Here is a 22466-nt window from a genome sequence, read left to right on the forward strand (position 1 = left end):
TTTTATACGTTATTTCTTACTTTTCAATTGCTTTTTTCGCCTGTAGCTTTTAAACAAAAAGCGCAAAGATGAGAAAAATCGAATTAAATATAAATTGGTATTTTTTTAAAACTTATATTCATTCGATTTTTCTCACTTTTCAATTAACTTGTTTCCCACTTCCATCTCAGTGTGAAAATTTTTATTTTTTGAGCATTAAAAATCAAACCAGTGGTCTAAAAAATCTAAAACCCGGTGTAAGATGTTTCTTGTACACTCTACACCATACTGAAAAATAAAAATAATCACCAACGATGAGGGTCATACGTAGGTCGGTTTGTTGTGGAATGCCTCATATAAATTTACCAGCACGAGAGTAAACATTTTAGCTTGCCAGAAGTCTTAATAAATTCAAGGTTTACTCGGTGCGAGATTGCGGTTTTTTAAAACATTTTTTATTCTTCATACGTTGCAAGAGTACATTTTTTTGCGAAATGCCTAATTCGCGTTGAATATGAAATTCTCCAAGGCTGTGTGATTTGAGGATTTCTCATTTTTATAAGAACTTGTTGCGGTTATTCTAAAACAGTCGAACGATTGGTCTATTCAAAACAGCAAATCCACCACTACAATTCCGCAACTAGTCCATCGAATTCCCAACGATTCTTGGCTTCGAATGGTTATGAAAAACAATAATTAAAAAACCAAAGGTAACGTGACAACGAATTTCCAGCTCCCTTGTGAGAAATCATCACGCAGCAGCAGCAGCGTTACGGTTAGTTTATGCGAAGATTATCACCAAGGCAAATTATCGTACACGGTGGTCCCTATCGTGCTTCCCACGCGTGAAACCTGCCATGCGCCTGCAGGCTGCACACGTGACACACATAGATCGTCTATACTTGAACCTCTAGACGATACACGTTCGCTTCAAGTTTCTCACTCCATCGCAGTTAGGATATCTGTACTGGTGGATCCATACACACAACACAAGAGGCTTCAGAGTGGGCTCCATGCCGTACGTACAGTACCCAACATACAGTACCCACAGTGCGGCGCCGGAACAAGTCAAGGGCCGATCAATACAGCATGTAGGCAGGAACATTGTTCATATCGCGGATAAAGCGACAGAATGAAAAATACGGCTATCCGCTAACCCTTTGAAATATTTATCACCTGCACCTTGGTCCAGATCTCAGGATACCAAGAAATGTGGCAAGACTGTAAAGGAACGTAGCGAGATACGAGGGTTTTGTGTGTTTTTATTCTCTGTTTACAGTAGTGTTCATTAGTGCATTGGGTTTTCGACTAACACGATTTTGATCTGACTCCGAATCTCATCGCCAGTCATTGTCACATAATTCGTATAGAATCGAGTTCCAATTTTGTTTTGGGCCGAAAACAAGTTAGTCGGAAGCTCAAGACAGTAATGAACCTTACGGTACTTATAGCGTGAAAAATATGCAGGTAACTAGAGTTTGGGTTACTTTTGAACAGATGAACGCCTAGGGATGGCAATATATCAGTGCGGTGTTTCAAGTCGTATAAAAAGTGAGTTTTTATATCCTCCGACTTCGAGCAATGACATAATAAAACGATGTATCACAAGAGTAGAGGACTCTGGGCATTCTAGTGGATTATTGAGTACCTGTCAGGTGATATTTCTGATTGATGTTTCTGGTCTGTTCAGACCCAGCAACGTGAGTGAGGTAAGCTGAAATGGATGGTCGAGGAAAAAAAGTGATCCTTTCGAAAGAATTTTGGAGTTGGATCACGTTTCGCCGAACTGTTTATTCGATAAGTTTTCTCACGTGAGGGAGAGGGAGGTTAAAAGACGAGAACTCCACCTAACAACAACCTACTAATAGCACGTCGGGGAGGAACTAGGTCAGATTCGACGAGAAGAGCAGTTCCCAGCGAGGTCCCCAATTTTACGGAGTAGGTACATTGCATAAATGATACCCGCCACATTTTCCACTTCTACTTCCGAATATAACGTCTACTGAGTCTAAATTGAAAAATACTAATTTCAGGTGCAGCATCTGAGGAGCTTTGAGATTTTTCTATAATGCATAGTAATTACTGCAAGTCCTTAATTTTCCACGACTTGATTTGACTTGATCAATTTGTACGAATCGGAGTAAAGTACCTTCGTATTGTGACTTTGAGACTTCTGAGTCAACCAGAGTGCACAGCGTGTCCCAGATGAAAGTATAAGGTTATGTAACAAATTGTGTTCTCGCGAGTGGACGATAATATAGGTTATAGATGTTTGCACGCTGGATGAATGAGCGAAGGTATAATTCAGCTTCTGGAAATGAAATACGTGCCGTGAGCCGGATAAAATGGAAGGTTAAAAAGAGAAGGGGGATGATGAATAAGAGCGGAGAATTGCGAGCACGGTATTTTGGACATTTCATTCTCTCAGGTTGTTGATTTGAAATGATCGGTTCGACAGAATATTCCGCAAATCACTAATTGTATGTTCATCCGGCGTCGTGTCTGCACCATCAACATTTTCGTCTCATTATCAGTTGGTTGGAATTCTAGTTAAACACACAAGCAACGAATGCATCTGCCTACCGCAAGCTTCCTTCTATTAATTGCCTTTTGGGTCTGTAACGCGATCCCGCTTCAATAGCACCGGCTTGGCGAAAATGCATTGGAAATAATCCGAATTCGGACAGTTTACAATTATTTTTTGAATAAGTAAATTTTCAATACTGATGTGAAAAGAGTCTATTACATAAACCAAGGATTTTGGACTTAATTTGACCGTGCGAATATTGGCCAACCAGCCATTTTTCCACCTTGTGACTGTCCTGTCAGTTGCCGATGATCGATATGCTGCAATAGCAAGATGTATACACGATATGGGTATACATTTCAGGGAGAATTGAGTTAGCACGCGGGCACTTTGCCCTGATAGCATAATCCCCGACGTAGGTACTGCAGGATATCGTTCGGAACACGCAGAGTGACGAGGGGATATTACCCTATATATCGCGGTTCCAACTTCTGAAAACTAATATGAGTATAGCTGTGTATGGGTATTCGGGGAGTTTGGGGGTGCGGTATTAATAAACGGGTGATATTGAGCGATAACTGCGTGACAAGACTGCGTGGTGACGGCCAGCGGAGCATCATCATCAGAGTTGAACAATTTATTTGGACTGCTATGTGGAAATGCTGCTATAATACAGCAGAAGCGTAGGACCAACAGGAGTTTATTGACGTTGAGGGAGAGAAGATATCCGATTGGGGAGGGGGGGGATATCAAGTTGAATTAAACGTCACGAATTCGTGTCGTATGTATAGGAAGTCGAGGTATGTATGTACATAGTTACAGGCTTCCTCTTATTACCAATTACCACGCTGTTAACGTGTTATTGATTAGCTTCCAAAGAGCAACATCGCGTTGTACTTCGGAAAATTATAAGCCCAATCTGTCAACCCGTGGAGGCGGTGCAGTTAGACGGAGATTGCACTTACGGCAGGAAATAACTGGTGACAGGCGACTACATCCTGTTGTCACACGTCAACACGCAGGTGTGGAGCACGTTGAGACTACTTGATGATGCGTGTAAGGCTTATCGTCTGAATCCAAAGTCAGGAAAGCAGAAAAAACCTTTCAACGATCTTAAAAAGTGTCATTTGTGTCAATGATGGTAAACACGAATCAAACGATATCTCTCCTACTATGCAATGGAAATGATTTTGAACAAATTCTGATAGCATGGTTAGCCATGATACGAACAATTGAGAAAAATTACTTAACAGATTGTTAAAAATGCTTGAACTCTGGCATTCGTGGTTGGATATAATTGTAAATATTTTTTATCCCCTCGTTTTATTCAGATTACTTAAAAAAGTAATTCGATTCCCCGAATTCATTCTTAATCTATTGACTAATGCAACATGTCTTCAGACGTCTATTAACTTTCGCTTCATTTAGTTCAACCGGCCCTGTTCGATCTCGATGATTTTATCGACCAAAAGTAATCAGCTAAACCACGGATCTATCCCTGCGGTATTAACTGGAAAGAGGCAATTCCTACTTTCCGCCTACAATGCAGCTTTGACATTTCAACTGTAAATCTCACTCCTACTTCAGAATGTATACTGCATAAAGAAGTTGAGCCAGCACTTTCTCCTGACAATAACTTAGGATCTCCTTGACGGTAAATTTGCTGACACGACGTATACTTACTGCATCCAGAACTGGTTGCTGGAGCTTGTACGGGATCATTTTTCAACGAAGGCACTACACAGTAGGGGTCGGGATCGCGCAATTTGATGCAAAAAATTTATTTGATCTAATTCACGTGACAGTTTCAGGTATCTCGAACCATTTCAAAACCTTTTTGCGGTCATAATTTGGAACAAATGAATTTTCCTCTTTTCGAAATCACCTGACAGATATCAAAATGGTGAAATGTCTGGTTTTCCCAACAGCGATATGAATTCAAATGTTAAAATGGTGCGATTTTATGGCAGAGCATGCAAAATACGAAGGCGGAGAATGACTATTAAAATCGCAGGATGCATTGAATGCTATTTTTTCACCCTGTACACCAGGCACGCACAAGGCCATAGTAGTTGAGGATTTCAATTAATAGCGTTTAGTTTTAACCCATTTCCTCACTAAAGCACTTCGCTTCAACAGCTGCACTGTAATATCTCTTGCTTACGTGGAGGAGCGCCAGTGTCATAAGGGTCAAAGAATTCTGGTCTCTAGGTCACCTCGTTGGATTTTCTATCTTTAGAGAAGAAGCATGAGATAAGAAGCAGAAAATCAACATCAATGGTTTACCATTCGGAAAGGGTCTTTATGATAATTTCAGAACACGTATTTCATCAATATACCTATATTTGATAATTTTTTAGGTGAATTTGTATAGTTGAAGCACGGATTAGCATGAAAAATTGTTTTTTTTTTTTTGTTTCTACAAAGTAGATTGTCCAGTTTGTAGTTAAACGAGTTAATGATTATTCGAAGAATTCACTAGGTCGGTAACATTTGACAAGTGACTTGCGAAAAGCATTTTCATCATTATTTATGAGAGGAACAATTACTCAATGATAGACGAAAGCTTCCTCCGTAGTAATTCGTAAAATGATAAATTATAACGATAATATAAACAATCAAAAAAATGATTAGTCACAAGTGTGATGCGCAAAGGACATATCGTTTAGCAGTGTTTCAACAACGGTTTATCCGCACAAATTTTTATCCTGTTTGAATGGTGGGTTATAGGTAAATCGCAAATTAAGAGTTATAATACCGGTTTATACACTCTAGTGACGACATGGGAGGTACATTAAAGTGAAAGAATTGAAAGCAGAAAACATATAACGAAGAGTAACGAATGAATAAACGATTCGTATAATTTAGCTTCTCGAAAATGAATGAAACGCGTTGTTAAAGCGAACGTATATATATATAATACACATATAATAGTACACTTTAGTACTTTCCTTTCATAAATTCAAGATGAGAGTAGACTCCACGTATGGATTGCGTGAACGACGTTAAACTACGTCTCGAAGCATGAACCAGTATATATAACACATATTACATGCATTATAAGTATAAATATATGTATTCGTACCTACACGTATACTGATATCAAAAGCCATAAAACGCTGCAGCGACCCCATTACGCTGCGCATATACAATATCACAAACCTCGTACTGCATTTGACTACTCACCTACCAATCATAAAACCGCGGAACTGTGCCAGATTCGCGAGCTATATTGACAAAATTCACGATATTACAGCATTTGTAACAAAGTTGAATCAAGTGAATGGAAGGGCACCTTATACTTCTGCATTTGTATGTATATTTATGGATGCCAAAATGTTTTCTGTACGATGATTAATCGTACCAACAAACTTCTAGAAAACGTTTGTACTCCAAGAACAGTTTTAATGGTGGCTTCATTTCCGCCAGTTTTCCGGAAGAATGTGTATGATGTGTTTTTAAGAATTCAACTTTTCTTGAACTGTCGAAAGAATATATCGATAAATGAAAATATTCTGAAATGTAGTTTTCTACGCAGTTTAACAGACTCGAATTTATCAAATACACCAACTTTAATCAACCGAAGAATGTCGTTTGAACCAGTGAATTGCGACTATACTGCTTACGATATCGCTTTTTGATTTTTTTCAAGATTTTTTCTATCCTACTTCGTATGTCAAGATCAGCGATTATTCATCGACGTACGAAGTAAAGACGATCAAGAATTTGTATATAATAAAAAAGGGTGTATCCGACGAGGTATAGAGTGTTAAAAATTATGCAAGACGGAACGACGTAAAGGTGGTGGTAAAAAGATTCGAGGGGGGATGAGTGACATCAGAGTTTATACACTGACCTTGACGAAGTGGAGGTTTTCCTTGTCGAGGAGGAACTCCATGGACTTGTGGGGGCGTTGGTGGCCGCAGGAAACGGCGCCCTCGACGTTAGTACCTCCCGGCGATTGGGGGGCGTGAAGTACGTTTCGTCCACCAGGAACAGCCCGACTGTGATTCAGGTTGAGGAGACTCCGGGTTTTCTTGTTGTTGGAAGTCGCGGGCGTCGCGACGCCCACCTGGTGGTCGACGGAGGCGTCGGCGACGTCGGCTGCGTCGAGGTCGGTCTCGAGCAGGCCGACCGGGCGCTCGGAGCCAGCCTGCATCGCGCGAGCTTTCGCCATCTCGATGGCCGTCGGGCTGCCGAGGTCCGTTGCGGCGCGTCGGCGCGTCCCGACGCCTGAGGGTGGCCGCGCCATCAGCGCCCCCGCTCGTGGCGGGTGCGGAGGAAGGGGTGGTTTACTGGAAATCGCCGACCGCGAATTCGAACTGCGGACAAAAGTGTATTACATCGTTAATTTCGCCCTTGAAACAAGCTCGTATGAATGCGATATTAGAAAATGGAACTATACACGCTTCAGGGTTTCTGTCGTTGAGGTGGTTGGTTGGCCAAAAGTCGATACCTCATACTGGGTGTCTACTAGGGCTGTGCGATGAGTCGATTAATCGGTTTTTCGATTAATTCAATTTTTTATTGATTGATTGTATTTCCAATTAATCGATTAATCGATTACTCGATGCTTTTTATTCGGTGTAATGATTGACCTGCAGAATTATTAACAGGCAACTTCGATTAATCGATCAATCGGAAAAAGGAATTAATAGAAAACGTTGATTTATTGATTAATTGGAAAAAACGATTGACTGAAATCATCGATTAATTGATTATCTAACTGAAATCGTCGATTAATCCATTGAATGGAAAAACGATTAATAAAAAAGTTCGATTAATCGAATCTGCCGATTAATCGTTTGGTTACACAGCACTAGTGTCTACTACACAATTGCACAGACACTATTTGCTACTCTAATACAATCGAGAATTCAGATTCCAGGACTATTACAGGAGTACTCGAGACAGTTGACTTCGATTTATTATGAATTTTAAGGTTTAAGGTAAATTTAAATTGGTTAAGCTTTGAATTAAAAAATATATACCTTAGTTTATATAATGTACGGAGTGAAGTGCTAACGAATGCATGGTCTGTCGTCTGCTAAAATTTGAGGCATTCAAGGCTGCGTATTACAAATGAAATGTCGCGGTTTTCAATCAAAAATTTCCAGAGTAAATCAAAGTATTCCAGGATTTTTCCAGGACTCAAGGAGCAATTTTTGTTTTCAAGGATAATTCCAGGATTTAAGGATATTTATGGAGCAGTAGACACCTTACTTGTAGTTTCAATACGAGACAGTCCTACACTCGATATTTATCAAATTATTATATATTCAAGAAGTACGAAGATATCTTCAAAAGTGTGTCATTAGAAAAATACTGGAATCGTAAATAAATGCTTAAAATAATACATATGGCGAGTTTTTTTTTTGCTTTGTTTCAAATCGCTTTTTTAATGGCTAAAAATTTGGTACATTCCTTCGATTTTACTCTGCGATAGAATCTTTCATACGTTCACAAGACTATTTTCCACATATAGTCACTGAAATTGTTTTTTTCTTTTGTTTCCGCAAATCAATTGAGTATTACAATTTCTTGATTGTAATTATAATCGACGCGATGTTATAAAATTAAATATTTCACGATGGTATTGCAAAAAAAAAATGTTTCAATAAATTTATAGAAAATAGTCTTCTGAATAAAATGAGTTATCGTAGACTAAAATCAAAAGATTTTACTAGATTTAATAACTATCCTGAAAGCGATTTGAAATTAAAAATAGATGGCCAAGCTCAGGCTTACAAGAAAGGTATTTGTTGTCCTTGAATTTACACTGTTTCTTCCTCTTGGTAAATGACTTATGCATACCAAATTTTAGCCTTCTACCTCCATTTTGTTCGAAGTTATCGCAAAAAGCGTGATTTTCAGCCGTTTCGCGATAACTCCGCTATTTCTACTCGAAAAATTCCAGAAAAAATCACAAATCCAGCAGACGTTCGTACACATATTGAGAATTTTTTTCAGACTTTTTGGTATCAACCTGGATCTTACAAAAATTTTTGAACATTTAGATCGCTGGTTTCCGGTGGATTTTGAAAAGGTACCACCTTGTTCTTATTACAGTATACACATCTGCATTTATGTGATTTTTTGTAATTTTTCAGATTTTTACGATTGGTGCGTCATTGTCAAAAAAATCAAAAACTGACATTCTTAACTATTTTATGGGCACGACTTCAAGATAAGGGCACAGCTAGATAGGTCGGTCGAAAGTGCCTTTTCGCCACACGATTCGCGGATCTGAATTTCGTTCCGAAGCAAGTGAAATACATATTTTCACGTGAAAGTTGATGACCCCCTCTTCTCAATTTTTTTTCGATGCGACACCTATCATTAGAAAAAATCGGCCAGATTAAAAATGTTCCTGTTTGTGGAAAACGTGAATGAGTGAATGGAATTGTGAATACGTGATTCACTAATTTTACAAAACTACACTATGCAGATCGGCATGGCACATGCCCCTAGAGGGCGATAGCCATGATGGGGTTCGACATGCCATCTGGAGGAGCTGCACTTTGACCAATTTTCCTCCAGAAAATCATGGCTATCGCCCTCTAGGGGCATGTGCCATGCCGATCTGCATAGTGTGATTCTGTTAGTGAATCACGTATTCACAATTCCATTCACTCATTCACGTTTTCCACAAACAGGAACATTTTTATTCTGGCCGATTTTTTCTAATGATAGGTGTCGCACCGAAAAAAAATTGAGAAGAGGGGGTCATCAACTTACATGTGAAAATATGTATTTCACTTGCTTCGGAACGAAATTCAGATCCGCGAATCGTGTGGCGAAAAGGCACTTTCGACCGACCTATCTAGCTGTGCCCTTATCTTGAAGTCGTGCCCATAAAATAGTTAAGAATGTCAGTTTTTGATTTTTTTGACAATGACGCACCAATCGTAAAAATCTGAAAAATTACAAAAAATCACATAAATGCAGATGTGTATACTGTAATAAGAACAAGGTGGTACCTTTTCAAAATCCACCGGAAACCAGCGATCTAAATGTTCAAAAATTTTTGTAAGATCCAGGTTGATACCAAAAAGTCTGAAAAAAATTCTCAATATGTGTACGAACGTCTGCTGGATTTGTGATTTTTTCTGGAATTTTTCGAGTAGAAATAGCGGAGTTATCGCGAAACGGCTGAAAATCACGTTTTTTGCGATAACTTCGAACAAAATGGAGGTAGAAGGCTAAAATTTGGTATGGGTGGGTCATTCACCAAGAGGAAACAGTTGGTCATCGAAAGAATCCATTTGGTGAAAGGGCACTTTTGGCATGCTTATTCGGCTATGCCCTTTGATAAATCGTCAGTGTTCGAATATCTCCCATAAAATCAATTAAAATCATAGGTATTGAATTTGGACTCATGCATCATCAATTTATTAATTCGATACATCAAACTCCGCTATTATTTAAGGGGCAGCGGGGCAGCTTTATCAAAATTTTTCTTGAGGCCGCATGAAACGATTTTATGAAGCTAAGGTGGATTGATCTAAAAAACCTCCTTAAAAAGTCATAAAATCATCAATATCAGTATAGAAAATTGATTTTTTACATCTACTATTCTAGAAGACAATTTTGTCACAGAAGGTCCTTTGCACTCAACCTATCCAGTAATACTAGCAACGTTTTGTTATTCATGTACCCAAATTTCTTATGCGTTGTGTATATTTCCATCGTAATTTTAAATTGTAGACTACTTTGATTTTGATTTTCATCCAGTTTTTGTAAAACATAATTCATTATATTATACGCATGATCTGTGCAAAGATACTAAGTAACAATAAGCTTTCATTATTTCAATTACACACAAGGATTTATTAAACTGTACGAATTAAATAAAAAAGCAATTTTTTATCATTTATAAAATACCGCGCGTCTCGGGATCGTGCAATAACACAAAAAGTTAAATAAATCTTTGAACATAGTTCGACTTCCTAAATTTTCAAATTCTGCAACCATAGTTTAAAAATGAAGTCTGATCATCTAGGACAGAGAAATAAGTTAATAATTTATCCTTATGCCACGGGAGTCAAGGAGGTTTTTAAAAATAATCAAACCCCGATATAAACTTCAGATTATTCGTCAAATTTCCTGACCTTCTTAGGATTCCACGTTTCTACGCGCATCAATAACCCTTCTTATACACCCTGGTATGCTTCGACCCACAACCGCCCTAGTTGCAATTGCGCCTCTCACCTCCTTCTTCATATTTCTTTCAAGAAGCAGTGAACCTTCTAGGCGTAGCCTTCATTAGGCTATAGGCATATCGTGGTCTGTTTGCCCGGTAAATATTTATTCGGCTCTATAAGGATCCGTCGGGTGTACAGTCCGCTCAAAAAATTATTCAAGATACTGAATTCAAAACTCGTCTGTTTCAATCAAACCATCTCCCAACTAGTCATTACATTTTTTTCATATCATCAAAGTTATATAGTTTGTTCAAATGTCACATATACCTACTATAAGAACCATTGACGAGCCATATTTTATATCAATAAGTAAATTCTTTGCAATTCGTTCATATTTCACATAGACAAATAGAAATCGATTTTTCATACTTCACACCGATTTCACATCCAATCTTTTTCTAGGTTTTTAACACAGTTTTCAAAGAATTCATGACCAATCTTCCATGAAATTACAGCTGGACTCTGGTATAGTTTAAATTCAATTTTTCTTCTTTCTATATATATTCCTACATTGAAGGAATACTTTAACCAAATTCATCTTTCCGACAAATTCTAGTTCCACATTTTTCAAATTTCATTCATCCCACTTCCGTTTTGTCCTCGGAAAATTCCCCAGCAGACTGTACACCCAACGCGTCTTTAAGACTCGGAACCATACCCCCGACTAACTCGGGGCAAATATAATGTATACACTTGGAGATATTCTCGTGTGAGTTACTCAGAAATGAAATTTCCGTTACTGAACGAATACATAACTATTTACGAGTCTGTAATAGTTCCGAAATTCGATTTCGAAGGTACAGATATTAAGCAAAAAAAAAAAAAGGGAGGTAGGATTAACTTGAAACTTGGCTAGTCTCGCGGAAACAATATATGTAGTTGCAAACTGTTTGACGTGCGAATTCAAATTCTGGCAGAAAATCAACAACAGTGTTACCGAGCATTGTTTCATGTCGACCAAAATTACAGAGAAATAACTCAGCTTGAAGTATAAACGTGTGTATATTATTCTTCACTTTCAATGAAAGCCTTACAAAAAAAACAATCATTCAATATTCAAAATGAAAATATGTTCAAATGATTCCAATACCCAACTTGCAAGTGTTTTTAACTAGAAGATATTGAGTAGTTCTATGGACAGTGCGTGAGATAAGGCTGCGGGTATGTTAAACAGTGAGTAAAAAAGTATCACGATCGCTTGAGATTTTCCACATGTAATTTTTTATACGACTCAGTTTCAAGTGATACTTTCCAGCCTGGAGAAAAGTAAACTAGTAGAATGAAAAGAGAAAAAAAAGAAAAATATTCTGTACACGCGACGTTCAGAAAATAACGTTTTCGGACGTAATATGTAGCTTTTATTTTTTATATTCGTCAAAATTTTATAACAAATTAACTACCGAAGCTTGATGCCGATTAAAAGAGAAAAAATGATCGCGATTCTCTGACTATAATTCTTGGTTTTCCCTCGCATCTTTCGCTAGCCTGTGAACGTAATAACCGCAACGTTCTTACTTACTGCTAATACCACGAAATGATTGTGTGTTATGAAGAAATATAAATGTGTAATAGAAACATTCTACATTGTATTGTAGGAATGATTATCATCTGTACACGCAAGCCACGATATTTGATCATGGAAAATCATTCATTTGAATATAATTTATTGCCAGTGCTAAATATAAACATCAGAAAAACACATCTGCGATAGTACGTGAAACAATAAAACACAAAGTGAATCGCTGCACTAACGACGAGAATTGAAACGGAATAATAATTACAGAGTATATGAAATTAAGAGATAGAAAAAAAGAAAAAAAATGAGAGAAGAAAAATTTGCGAGCGATCTAGGCATTCACCAGTATGAAATAATTTTCACCGTAATAGGAAAAAAAAAGTCCTCGACTATTTAGAAAGAATTCGCAAGACTGTTACGCTGGAATATTAAATTCGTGCCGCGCGTTCGGATCTGTATTGTTAAATAATGTCCGGAATGAGGTCAGAGACCGGGATGTAAGCATAGAGAGTAGTGTTTGCGGTTGACTACTTAGAGTACTACTTGAATCAATCTATTATCTAATGAAATTGTTGTTCGCACTCATTTTTGTGTACAATATAAATCCATGAAATGCTAATTTTACCTTGAAAGTGCGGATATTATACTTCATTATACCTACATAAGTATATTCGAAATGTACTCGAATGCAATATAAATGATAATCAAATCATATCCTGCGAGCATGCTTGAACTGTTGACTTTGAATCACCCGGTATATAGCACAATTCAAAATTTGAACGATGGAAATATCGTTACAAATCGTACGAAAATTAAACAGGAAAAGTCTTATATAAATCAAAAGTTTTAACGGTGAACTGACGTTCGTGGAAACTATGCAGCAAATGTAAACATACATCATATAACTAAAGCTCGAGAATCGTATTTTGGTGAAAACGAGAGTGGACGATGAAAATAGCGATGAAATCACGGCGATCATTCCGACGATTGCGTATCTCCCAGATTTCTTTTTTCAAAGGAATAACTTGATGTAAAGAACGATTAAAACGGTATTATGGTATTTACATATTACATATATCAGCCATTGTTCGTCCTCCGAGTGAATTATTTGATACGGAAAGGACTGATGCGCGGTTTATGATTATTTATTAAAGAGGTGGAACAATAACAAAAGCTCAAAAGCTTGTTAACCAATTACGTTTGATTCCTGTGAGAATGGGGCTACCAGTACAGAGTACCCAGCTGTTTCTAGACTGAACGTGACACACGTGACACATGGTAATACGTTAGTTACGCAGTCGTTGTTCGATCGACCTCGGAAATTTCACCGGTGGCAAGTGCAGCACGAGTTTTTCTTATTCGACAATGCGTTTCCCGCAATGTCCGTACTTTCAAGATGATCTAAAATTTTCCGAACAAAAACACAGCTGAGAATGCAATAGTCTGATACCAATGGATTGAAACCGGGTCCACTATTCAGCGATGATTTACTCGAGTTCGATTTTATTACAATACAACGGTGAACCTACTTCGAGTCGATAGACGATGCCGCACATGTACGACTAACCCAGTTGCATTGTTGAAAGACTAAGTGTGCATGGTGTTACAAAGCGGTGGGAATGATACCTGTTGCGGATCGGTTTGAAAAGTTGTATTTAAATTCGGTTTTCTTTTGTTGCGCCTCGTTGATGGATTCCAATTTAATTTAACGGTGGTATAATTAGCTACAAACTGATCGGCCATTGTATAATGAATCGATTCTATTATCGCGCCTCAGCAAAGTCACACTTTGCATAAACGTCGCGATGGGGAATAAGAGTGAAGATTGATGTTTGAATTGACGGACGGGTAGCTTGAAAAACAATTAGAAGAAAAAAAAAATTGCTGCGAATTTGATGGAGGAAATTCATGTACGATAAACAATGACGATGTAAACAGAGCACTTTGAACTCAAGAATTAGGCAATCGGATTATAATTAGGCGTACCGACGTGGCCGACGTGTAATCTGAAGGAAGAACATAGACGATGACATAAATTCTAGGTTTCGGATGAGCTTTAGGAATAGTTTGAAAAACGAGTTACCTCAAATTTGAACCGCTCCTCTGCACATCGGTCGACTTTCCTGTAGAATCTGGCGCGGATGACTCGACGACGGCGAGATGATCGTTTCGTTCTTCGTCTGCTGGTCCATGGAGCGGTATGATAACGTACTCCGGCTCCTTGGTCTGTCTATTATCCGTCACTGATTTACTCTGCACTTTGTTAATATTGTTAGGTCTCGATTCGGTGGCACTAGAGCCCTTCTTAACCAACTCGGACCTTGGCACTTTTGAACGACCACTAAACCGTAACCTTGAAAACCTCTGAAGAAAACCACCGAGACCCTTTTTTTTCTCCTGATGAATTTTCTCGGATCCATTAGAGTCCTGCTGGTGTTGATGCATCGTCGACACCCCGGATGACGACAACTTTGATGACATATCGCGCGTTGTGACACCCGTATAACTAGTCGCGTTGCTTTGGGTTTGTTTTGCCTCGACGGTCCCACTCCGTTTGAGACTGGTGATCCGCTGGAGCGGCTCTGAGGCTTGTGTTTGCAGAAGTGGGGGGTAAACATTGTCGGCCTCTGGTCTCTGCGGCCATTCACTGGCCGTGCTGCCTTCTCCAAGGCTGGTATTTCCGCTAGTGGTGGAACTGCCCGCCCTCGATCGCCTCTCCGTATTCCTATCGCCACTGCTCCCGGGTCTGATGGCAACACCAACGTCGTCTCGTCTATGGTCATCGGTTTCCGGTCTTCCGGTACCCCCATCCCTCGAGGACCTCATCAGATCAATGGCTGACTCGGACCTCACCGAGCCGTGGAGAAACAGTCTGTCGTAGTCTTTGACGCTGCCGATTCCCTCATCGATGTCATCGATGAAAGGATCATCGTTGCAGCAAATTCCACCGGAACTCTGGTGAACCGGATTCGTTGTCGTCGTCGTTGTCGTTGTCGTTACGTTTTGTTCCGGATAAAATTCACTTATGAACGACATCTTGTGCAAGTTCGGCGTGCTGCTTGCCGATCTTGATGAGGACGATTCGAGGCTCGATAACTTTCCGGCGATGAACATATCCGTGACCGCATTACCCACTGCACCGCAGTTTCCGCCGTTATTACTCAGATAGTCACTCACCGCGTTGACGTTCAATTTTAGCCTCGGTTTTTCGCCCTTGACTCTTACCTCGACTTCCTCATCCTCTTCATCCTCCTCTTCGACGTGTCCTTCGTCCACGTTCTCGCGATTTGTTGTTGTGGATTTGAGTTCCCTGTCACTGTCCTCCGAGAGGTTGATTTCTTGTGGATTGTCATCGGTGTGATTATTACTGTTATGATTGTGATGATGATGATGATGATCGGTTACGTTTGCGGCTATGGATTTATTTTCGAGATACGGTAGATCTGGTTCGTCGTCTAATTTTTGTGCGCTAGCACTTTCTCCATACGTTGAAAATGAATCCAAGTTTTTTTTTATCTGACTTAGAAGCGTTTCTCCCTCAACTTTCTCGTCACGATTGAACAACATCGCGTTACCAGCTTTTTTTTTTGCCTCCGAAATCTTCCCGTGGCCTTGAACGTGGTTCTCACTAATCGGGACGTTCCTTCCTCGATCCGAGGCAACGTTTTCGCTCGATTTCGAGTAAACCCTGGCCTCGGGTGGTCCGAACCCATTAACGGTGGTGAGATTCGTCTCGGAACCGGTGCCGGCGAAGCTCTTCGTCATCTCCTCAACAAGGTCGGTGACCTTGAGCCCTGAGGTCCCGGGTTCCTCGAGCTCGTCACAGGCGTCCATCCGCTGGAAGGGTCTCTGTCCTGAGAAAGCTCTTACGTAATCGAACTGCTGAGCAAGTTCGTAGCTAGCGTTGTTGCGAACGCGACGTCTGGGTGTCGGTTTTGGGGCCTCGGCGTCTCCCTCAGCGACGGTTGGATAGCAGCTGGCGGGTAACCTCCTCGCAAAATCCTCGATTTCGAAGTGCTGGGCGAGTTCGTAGCTCGCGTTGTTCTTCACTCTTCTTGGACGCTGCTGGCCGGTATCCTGAGGCTTCTGAGCCTCGTCCTCGCGTTCGAGCCGCCTGATCGCCTCGTCGACGATGGAATCCACCTGCAGATCCGTCATTGCGACTGGGACCAAGACCAGGTTCGTTTCGGTCCTGTCCTGCGTCCTGACTGTCGACGTTACCTGTCGTTTAGGCTCCTCCTCGAGGGAGGAAGTCGAAGTCGCTTCTTCCTCGCACCCACGGATCTCCGCCATTTCGTGATCGGTAACACCCGGCTCCTCGGACGTTGACCGAAATACATTCTGGGCCGCCAGCCCGCAGAGATGAAGCCCGACGGGAACGCTGGATACTTGCACAAAATTCTCGAAGTCCTGTGCCTCGAAGTGGAGCTGGGACGGGGATATGCTGCAACGACGTGTCGCTGCACCGTGCGTTGAGACGTCGCTGGCCAGACTGGGCACGCTCTGAGATTTATCCGTGAATCTAAAATTAAAACCCTGTTCGCTCCACCCCTGTTGGCCGCCACAACTGCCGCCTCCGCCGCCTCGACCCATGCCGCTGGCTATATTTATCCTGCTCTGCAGCAAAGCGGCCGACCCGAGAGTTTGGCCAGACCTTAGTTCGAGGACGGCGTCACGCTTCGTTTCAATACCGATCTCACGAAGATCGATTATGTTCCGACAGTCCACAGAGGTCGAGTAGCTGGATGGAATTTCGGCGAAGCCGAGACTGTCCTCGAACTTCTTACAATTAAATTCGCTTATATCGCCGCCGTTTTCACCCTGCCAAAAGTCCCTGTCACGTGCCGATAGTCTTCTCCCCAGACAAACGTCATCATCCTCCTCTTCGTCGTCGTCGTCGTAGTCGTACTCGTCGTCCGAATACTCGCCGGCCAGTCGATGCTTCTCGTTGTTCGCGTAAATGGCGAACCCACCGTTGGCCAGTCTATGGTCTTCCAACTTTTGGCAGGTCTCAAGGCTCTCGAAGCTGCGATACGGACGGATCTTACCTTGCATACCATTCGCCAGACGTTCTCCTCCGTGGTGCGACGTACCGATCGTCACGATTGTGTCACTGTCGAGACTCCGACCCTCCAGACTGTCCGGCGACGTGTTGCCGAAGTTGCCGTTCGGCCTGCGATTCGCAAAGTCTAGGGAGTCGAAACTGTAGCTGGACGGTGAGTCTCGGCACGTTGTCGCGCAGTTTCTTTCCAAGGTCTCGAATTGTAGGAGGGAACTTGACCGAGACGAGGAAGAAAACTCCTCGTCCTCTTCCTCCTCGTTGTCACCGTACATCATCACCGTGTCCTCATCCCCCTCGACCCCGTTCTTTCGTCTACGCTTCTTTGGCACCACCGAATTACACTCGCTTCCGCTACCGTCCAATCGTTCCTCTGTAAAGCAAACGACAAACGGGGAATCCCCGGAATAAGGTATACATACATGTCAGGCACACACATGTTAGTTATACAGGGTATATTCATTCCTTCGCAATTTATCATTATCATCATCGTCTGCGTATTATTGGCACGTGTTTTGCGATTTTACGAGACTAAATATCTGCGGTCACGAGTCTCACAATCGGGTCTTGTTAATTCTACAATGACGATATACTTAGAAGTCCAAGGTGTATACTATATTTAAACTAGATGAAATTATTGTTTTCATCTGCCAATTCAACAATATCATTTTGGCAGGTGCGTCAGAAAACATCAAGTATACACAATGATTTTTAGGGGGTTTCAATCTCTAAAACATTTGGTAAACAAAAAATTTTGAACCTGCATATCGATTGTACAGGTATATTATTAACATTACAGGTATGGCCGGAATGATGATCAACTGTCAACGAGGCGACGACGCGACGCGTGGCTGCAGGCTGATCATCTGTTGGAATAGCATATTACAGCTCTATAAGCGATACTTCCGGCCAAGTTAAGGGGCTTCCGGGAGTGGGTGCGTCGGCACTCGAAGCCGCTTCCTTGGTTGGAAATTAGCTGACACGAGCGGCGCCGCAGGTGAGCAGAAATAAGTATTATACGATTGAGTCGAACCTGTGGCCGGTTCTGTGTTAGTCCTGAGTATCGTACGTGTGTTTACAGCAACGTGGCTGTCTATATGGTCCATTCCATGCCAACGCGACCAGGTTTTGACCTCACAATTTTTTATTTTGCTGAAATTTTTTCAGGCAGTGGTAATTCCTTTTTTTCTTCTAACCATTTCACATTAAGTTTAAAACAATTTTAAATTTTCACAAAAAATATTAGCTCGAGAATTTCAACTACTTACAACACTTCGACAATTTTGCATTTAAAAATATAAATATTAAAAACGTTTAAAAATACTGAAAAATTCCCGAACTGTTTCGATTTTGTGACAAACATTTTCACATTAAATATAAAGTGAAAGTGAGTTTTGGAAAAAAAAAAATCATAAGACGATAAAAAATGCATTTTCACCTGTTACTCAATTTCGGCATGTTTATGCTAAGAGAGACGAAAGGTTTTGAAAATTTTGCCAAAATTTTGATAATATTGAAACATGCATTTTCTTCTATCTAAGACTTTCAAAGTACTGAAAAAAGTATTTGAGAAACGATTTCGTTGCGAGGCCAATCTTAAAATGACAAAAACAAAAAATTGTTCTGTCTCATAATTTTTTCAGGATTTCAAAAATCCGTGAGCCTATGGAAAGACTTGAATATTCACTGACGGTTTTAGAGGCACTCCAATCGCCTAAAATTGTTTCAACCAAATTGAAAACGGTGAGTTTAAAACCTGGTCAACTTGTCATAGAATGCCCTATATATTATATGTACATACACGCGTTCGATCGCGCTGACACGGTAGAGGCGGAAACAATAGTCGACAATTACCATAGACTTGTGTTATCCTGTCACCAATATGTTATAGGATACCAAAAAGGGTGGAGCGATAAATCGCATGAGTGAAAACGAATAAACGTTGAAGGTGGATCATCATAAGTTGCATGTGCAATTGTCTACGGTGCATGAAATTGATTGAATGACATGATTTTATAGCGGTTGAAATGCTGTACAAAAGAATCCCACAATATTTGTGATAAGTCTAGTATTTTCGCTGCAAATCTCGAAACAAGCGAATTTTTACGATTTCAAATTTACACTTCGAATAACTTTTGACAGAGTTGAGTTGTCAAAAAATTATAACAGACCTTTTTTGTAGAGCGTTGAATTTTCTACAAAAATATATATCGGACGTTTATTTATATTTCCTTTTAACTAAGCTACAAAATTCCGAAATAACTAAAAGTATTTTTTAATGTTAATCATATGGAAAATAAAAAATTGCGTTCAGGAACCTCTAAATTTTAATATTAAGGGCTGAAATTGAAACGGGCGTCTTATTTCCTCTTCCTGCAACTATTAAACATGTGACTAGGTAAAAAAGTCGATTTTTTTTGTACCAACGTATAACGTATATTATACTATATTGAAAAGGTAAAAATATTGCAAAAAATGTATCACAACGTTATGCGAAAAGAAATTTGTATTCGTGTTCATTCGTAAAAATATGTTGTTAGTTGATGAAAAATTTGAAAAAACGTTAACAAATATTGCATTTGTTTTAAAATCGCGAAAGAAACAGTTTGTGCTATTTTTTATTATAATAAACGAAAATTATCGTTTAATCACAGATTTTAGTTTCGATTTCACATGGAACCGGAAGCTACGCTTTCTCAGTGGGAAAGTTGGGAAAAATTATGTAACCAAGCTCGACACGAGCGATAAGCACGCGTGAAACGATACCGATCGAGACTGTACGAGAAATAGAGAATAAATTGCACGCAACTTTTCTGTATAACTGCTATAGATAATTGGCGTGAAATCAACGATCCAGTATTTTATTCTTTATTTTCAGTAACGTTTGAATCAACACGCAACGATTAAAGTTTCAACGCGTGCCGTTAAAGAGGTAAAATAATGTCCTGTAATGTTGTCCAGATTTCCGGTATTTCCGGAAACAAGACGAGAGTCCGCACGTTGCGTGTCCGTTGTGGCAAATTGACCTTTAAAAAGAGTAAAAAAACAAAGGAAAAAAGAAAAGGTAGAAACGGATTGAATTAGGTATATTCCACGAATGGCATAAGTGTTACAGTTTTTTTACTCAAAACAATATTTTTTGGTTATGGTGAAAAAATTTAATATAAATATGCTAACCCGCACGAGAATAAATTTCTCTCAATGCAAAAACCGGTTACACGTATAATCGCATTTAGATTTTTATCCATTCAATTCAAAGACATGCTTTTCCAGCGTAACACTTAACCGCTTATCTGTAAGAAAGTGAGTAAAAGAAACGTACCGAAAAAACTTCGAGTGACTCTTTAGGTGAACGACACTTCAACAATATTAAATATCTGTAAAAAGTAATAGAGAAAGAATATAATGTCCTGTCCAAAGTGACTGTCATCATTTAAAATCCTACTAACCATTATCTAACTTCACCGAATTGAGAATCCAAAAACCTTTAAACACATGAATATATCCGTGATGTAAAAAGTTTCGAAATTTTTTTAACTCCTATTTACGTGCGGTTTGCGAAAGATGATGTGAAATGATTTTTCTGTTCAAAACCATGCCACGAGTCAAAGTCTGGTCTCTCCAGGTGATTTAAAAAAACAATAATGCCAAGTATTTGATCAATTGGTTCCGAATGTCGCGTCGTTCCGCCTGCAGACAGACCTTGACAATGTAAAACTCCACCGTTACCTGAAATTCCCGGTGTTTTTCGAAGATAGAACTAAATGTCTCGCATGTCACGGTTCAACGCTAGACGAGGTTGAATTACGTCAGCGTAATCCGCGATCCTTAACGTGGGCGATACAGTCATATCTCATTAACATTCCGTGGTTAAAGTCGTTGGTCTTATCGGACGCCTCTCCTTCGTGTCAGAACGACCCACGTGCAGTATTTCGAAACGAAGTTAAGACGAACGTGAATCACGCAGATAGCGGCACGCGCTAAAGTTCATCATCTCCGTAATAATTAAGACGAGTTTGTGGTGTCTGTGTGTGTGCGTGTGTGTGTTTTCTGCCTCATGAAACTATCCGGTAATTTGTGGAGAAGAATGTACGAGTTTTATGAAAATAGTTTTACATTATTCTGCAGCAGTAATTGTCGATAGTTAAGTGATAAAAATTAATTACAACGCAACAACAAAATTTCTCGAAAGAAAAACAATGGGAAAATACGACTAAATCCGTGTTTTCCCAATTTTCACAATCGATACCTAAAGGTTCGAATGTGTCATTATGATATTAATACACAAAGCCATTGACATGTGTTGCAAGTCCTGGTATTTATGGCTCAGTCCATCCGAGATTATGCCACTGTCTCACAATGGAAAGGCTTATGAACATAGTACATTGTGCTCCAGAACACGTATTATCTCTAGAAATTAACTCTCGTTTAGTCTATTTGTTCGAACAAAACTACAGTGTACAGTCATAGCTGATAATGACACATTTGTCATAATAAACAGTACGGATATTTCGCAAGGTTTTGTCGATTATACATATTAGACACATATAATAATAAATCTCGAATATGACACTTAAGAATTTCGGAGGTGGAATTGATTATTGCACAGGTGTCACTGGCCTGCTCAAGAAGAACTAAAGAAGTTAAAGAAACCTGTCTGATGTACACGTCACCGCATGGATTCTGGAACAGCTGATTTTTCTCTAGTCGATTACGTTGGCAATGGTGAATTTCAGTCCGCAGTGCCGCCACCGGCCGGTGCGAAACAGGCTCAATCTTCGTAAACGTAAGATCATTTGTTTTCTTGGACGTTCTTCTTGAGTTAGATTCGACGGTCATGAATTATGTTATGTCTGCAAATATCGAAAATGCGGCCTGCGGCAACGTTACGGGCTGAAATTCTCCATTGCCAACCTTATGGACTGGAGAAAAAATTAGCAGTTTCAGAACCTATGCGGGCATGTGTACATTAAGATGGCCCAAAGAAGTCGAATATTTATTTTTCAAACCAACTCAGTAACGAAGCAATGTACCGCTACTTGCAATACGTGCTGTTTATACAGGCGGACTCACACGGCTAAGTCTTTCTGTAATTTTGCTTCGTATAAGTAAGTGTTTTTGCGAAATCATAACCGACGATGGTTCAACAAGTGATACTGGCAAAATGCGAAGGATAAGGGT

At 39.9% G+C, this 22466-nt stretch overlaps 1 protein-coding gene across 5 annotated transcripts in view; it reads right to left on the minus strand.

Annotated features, from left to right (window-relative positions):
- LOC124407212 overlaps positions 1-22466 on the minus strand; it is an 84097-nt gene that overhangs the window by 39156 nt on the left and 22475 nt on the right. For all 5 annotated transcript variants that reach the window (XM_046883102.1, XM_046883103.1, XM_046883106.1 and 2 more), the window contains exons 4-5: positions 14310-17658; positions 6363-6828 (exon numbers count right to left, since the gene is read on the minus strand). In XM_046883102.1, coding sequence (XP_046739058.1) covers positions 6363-6828; positions 14310-17658 — 3815 coding nt within the window. The remainder of the gene's footprint in view (positions 1-6362; positions 6829-14309; positions 17659-22466) is intronic.

Source organism: Diprion similis, chromosome 6 (assembly GCF_021155765.1).
Source record: "Diprion similis isolate iyDipSimi1 chromosome 6, iyDipSimi1.1, whole genome shotgun sequence".
In the NCBI taxonomy this organism is placed as follows: Eukaryota; Metazoa; Arthropoda; class Insecta; order Hymenoptera; family Diprionidae; genus Diprion; species Diprion similis.